The 4,618-nt window shown below is 38.3% G+C and overlaps 1 protein-coding gene across 1 annotated transcript in view; it reads right to left on the reverse strand.

The window, feature by feature from the left end:
* Positions 1-918: 918 nt before the first annotated feature.
* LOC111655562 (solute carrier family 23 member 1) overlaps positions 919-4,618 on the reverse strand; it is a 46,442-nt gene continuing 42,742 nt past the window's right edge. The window contains exons 11-12 of the mRNA XM_023407013.2: positions 3,426-3,521; positions 919-3,339 (exon numbers count right to left, since the gene is read on the reverse strand). Of these exons, the coding sequence (XP_023262781.1) occupies positions 3,155-3,339; positions 3,426-3,521 (281 nt within the window). The 3' untranslated portion in view covers positions 919-3,154. The remainder of the gene's footprint in view (positions 3,340-3,425; positions 3,522-4,618) is intronic.

Genomic DNA, 4,618 nt, shown 5'->3' on the forward strand with positions numbered 1-4,618 from the left:
ATGCCACAACGAAGTGTAGCCCAATCATGACCTTAAAATGATAATGACATAATTACCGCAATTTGTCTGTGTCTCCCTTCGGAGACGCAGAGGAATAATTGCGCTGGGTGCGTCGGGTGCTCAGCTGTGCTTACCTGCAGGAGTTTAGGTAGACAGGGATAAACCTGACGGTTGTTAAGAGAAATCAAACCAAATCATGACCCGACCGCAGTTCAGAGCTTCACAGCAAATACTTCAGTTCCAGGCCACAACTTTACTGTTTTAATTTACTCTCACTGCTCTAGCATTGTGCAAAATCCACTGGACACGACCTGCTTGGTAGCAAACAGCAGCAAAAAGCGACTATCTGATTAACATAGTGGAGCATTTAGCAGCTAAAGAGCCAGATATTTCCTTCAGAGGTTGTAAGAGCTACTTACATGGCCAGAAACACAGCTAATGAATAATAATGTTGCTCCGTAACAGCTGGATGTGTAACTAAGCAGCGGTTTGCTAGCAGGCTCGCTACATTGACTTAAAGAGTGATCATATGTCAATGATGTGTTCACAACTTGTTTATGCTGCCCCAAAGTGGCAAAAAATAATCAGTCATTGCAGATTTAAAGGGGTTTGACTTAGACTCACAGATGTTACCATGTGAGCATTGTCATTGCATGGTAGCATGTTGATTTTAGCATTTAGCTCAAAGTACAGTTGTGCCTTGGTAGAGCGTGACAGAGCCACAGACTCAGCCTTTAAAAGAAAACATCTTAAAAACCATATGGAGTACCAAGGGTTTCACTTATCGTGACAATGGAATAAATCCCCCTGATTTCATACCAAAAGAGCACTTTAACATACTCATGTAAATGCAGAGAAGGAGATGCAGATAGATAAGAAATGAAATACGTTACCAAAATAATCTCAAATTGAAATGAGTGAGAAAGATGACGAAAGTCTTTATTAAGTCATTAAGGGTTTATAAACAACTCTTTATTGTCACAGTTTAGGAATGATTCAAAATTATAGTATAAAAATTAGTAAATTACAAATATTCAACATAAAAGAATCATATTTAAAAATGCATTTCTATACAGTGGAAAAAGACGGATTAAATATATAAAGCAGTAACCTTAATAACGTTAATGAAAACAGCTCCTTAAAGATATCACATAATACATTTTTTAATAAAAAAGCCCTCCATTAATTATCTGCTTCAGTAAGTAACTGTTCTTGATGAGGTAGTAATGATCCAACTGAAAATATGTGTTTAATAATACATTCGTAAAACCTGAACTGCAGCCTCAGAGTAGCGTCATGACTCATAAACGATTGCTCACACATTGTGCCCAGCTTTAAAGTATATATTTTTTTGCCTTGTATTAGAACAGTGCATCAGTTCAGTGAAGAATCATTAATTTATTTCTATGTGAAAGCCACTTGGCTTTGGTAGAAACATAAATAATGCAAAGATGTGGTTTAACAAGACCAAGTATAAGGCTAGTACATGGCTGCACCGTGTATTGGTGTGTGCATGGTGCAATTTTTGAAAAATACGGTTTTGTCCAGGGCAAAATTTCTACTATTTTCCTTCTCCTTTCCTCACGTGGACACATTGGGGATGCAATCATACACAACAAAATAAAAGGGTAATGCTAGTTTAACATGCTACAATTAAATCCCCCTTTCAGAACCATGGAGAGCACCACTTGGCCAGGTGTGCCACAACACTATTATTTAACACAACATACTGTCAGCGCAAAAATAAGTAGGATATTGTCACAGGAGTGCGAATGCTGACAGTGAAATCCACTGTGAGTCGCAACATCGGTGGGCTGGAATCGGCAGGAACCGGAAATGAGACAATACACTTCTTGCAGCACGTCAGCATAGAAATTAAAGCCCTGTTGAGAAATGAAGATTTCCTGTCCACTGAGATACTAGAGGGCTTTTAAGTTGAAACGGTAACAGGAAGTTTTGAGTTCGAATTAACTCGTAAAGAAGAAATTTTAACAAGGCGGCTCAAAACAAGGCGTCGGAATAAAATACTGGAATGATATCAAACAGAGGAGATTAGAAATAAAGTCCTTCCTTAAATAAAGGCCCTGGTCATATTTTTTTATTTGAGGAAATACAGGAAACTGTTGTGTATCCGCTGTAAACATCCCCCTGATTATGCAATAAAACTGTTCACACCAAATCATTTTTAAAGAGCAACGGCCAATGGGAAATGTCCAACACTCAGCCTGCCGGTCAGTGGTGTCACTCACTCACTCACTCACTCACTCACTCACTCACTCACTCACTCACTCACTCAGGGAGATTCGCAGATGTAGCCTATACGTTTTGACAAATTGACAAAATATTTTACCTTCACTCTCTTTTAAAACTCAAAGGTGAGTCTAATTAATATCTTAGCGAGCTCTTCATGAAGACTGATGATTCTTCTCCTCAGTGTATCATGCTGCTCTTTGCTTGTTCAGGCACTACGAATGTTTTACTAACCTGGAAATGATGTGGAGGGGGTTTATTTTGTTGAATTCCAGCTGTAAGGAGACACAGCGACTCAACTTTGTTCTTTAATTCAATCAAAAGGTTTAAAACAGTGTCTGACTGTTTAAGAACAAAATAATATGGAAATTATTAGGTTTAGATTATATAGTGTTTATTTAACAGACCCTCATTCACTGTGGGTTACTTTTTATTCCCTCAGAAGCATGTGTTTAGGGCGAGGCATCCCTGTCTGCAGTGAATGGTGGTTTTTAGATGCAAACTAGAAGATTAAAGCCACAGCTGGTTGTACCCCGACTGAATAAAAATGCTCACTGTTCCATAAAGGCAAACAGTTGCTTTTGTTTAAGAGGTTTTAAACAAAGTTTTAGAATTTAAATTTTATTTTAGCCAGTCAACAAAAGATTATGTTTTTGACCTTTGGTAGGAAACTGGAGCAGAGTGTCACAGTGGCTCAGTTGTTAACACTATCGCCCCACAATGAAGTTTTATATCACCAAAAAGTATATAAAAGCAACTAAAAAAAGTTTGTGCCGACAGGAAGCCCATTTTTAATGCATTTTCCCAGTTTCACTTCCTCTGTTTTTCAATGCTCAGTAACTACTGTTTGGTTTTATAGGGCTAATAGACCAGCATCACTGCTACTCTCTAAGTTCACACTTCATCACTTGGACATCCCCTCTTGGCTGGTCTTGTAAGCAGGGAGAAAGGGCAGGTACTGGAAACATTTAAACCGTTTCAAAACACTGTTGCAGAAGGGGATATCATAACATGATTGGTCACACATGTTTTTGCTTTCCCCTTGCACCTTGTCCTGCCAGTTCTTGATGCCCCGCTCTTTTTCAGTACCTGAAAAAGAAAAGAAACGCTCAGCCAATAGTGATGCTAGGGCTCGTCTGAGAACTTATCATTATTAACACACAGTTTTATCAAACCTGGAATGGTGTTATCCAGGATGAACCCAAAGAACCCTCCGATGAACATGTGCGTGGTGAAGAGCACCACAATCACTTGGTCAAGCTCTTGTATTCCTTCAAACGAACAAAAAAAAAAAGAAAAGAGAACAAACGCAAATTAATGTCTCCAAGTATTTTCAGAAATAACCTGTAGCCTGCGACACCTGTAAGGTGGAGGTCAAGTTTTAGTTCAGCCTACTAAAACTGAAAGAAATACAAGCTCCCTCAAACCAAGACCAACAGCAACTGGGGCCTGACAGTAAATCCTGTAGGACAGGATAACAGCCAATCCACACACAGTCTGGCTCCAATCCGTCTGTTGGATGGATCGCATACCTGCTTTCTGGATTTCTTGGCCAGACAAACCATATCTCTGTGTGTTGAACCCTCTGAGCCATACACTGAAATTTTAACTCCTTCCACATGTCAGAAAACCAAATTGTCACATAGAGTATTTAAATCTTTATATGTAATTTCAATGATACACTCATTCTTGACAATCATGGTGTATTCATGTGCGTAGCAGATCATTTAGATTTTATGTGCTCTGCTTTTGCATTATATGCCTCTGGGATTCCTGCCAACACCCACAGAAAAAAAATTGCACATGGCAACAGTATGTTTATTAGAGTACTTTAAAGTTCTCCTGTTTACTGTAGGTGTGGCTGGGCGTTTTAACCTCTCTGGACTTTTTTTTTTCTTTTTCCATGCACCTTTGAAGTAGGTGAAGTTTTGAAGCCAGAAACTTCTTCTTTGCGTCCAACAGGTTTAATCAGAATAGTTTTCTTCTATTCTGTGAGCACTGCTGAAAATATTCCATTCACATTCATTGTACTGGTGCAGGTAGTGATATCACTAATGGATATCTCAAGCCTGGCCGTGTAGAAACCAAAGCTATCTGCATGGTGAAATACTGGGAACATTTTTATTTTTTGAATCTTTTTTGGATGAGCTGATCCTTTGACTTATTTATTATTATTTATTACTTGAATGGTTGAACTCATTTATTACTTATTAATTTTAGCCTTATTTATGCTTAAATATCCTCTTGATGTGTTTGTGTCATGTTATCTTTCTCTTCTTGATCTTCATCACTTCAGCTTAACACAAGTATTTACAACACACGGGAACATTAAAAAGAGCAAACTTTTCTTGTACTTTGAACTGAAACC

This window comes from Seriola lalandi, unplaced genomic scaffold (genome assembly GCF_002814215.2).
Source record: "Seriola lalandi dorsalis isolate HSWRI2012SDOR001 ecotype SW California unplaced genomic scaffold, Sedor1 jcf7180002054325, whole genome shotgun sequence".
NCBI classification, from domain to species: domain Eukaryota; kingdom Metazoa; phylum Chordata; class Actinopteri; order Carangiformes; family Carangidae; genus Seriola; species Seriola lalandi.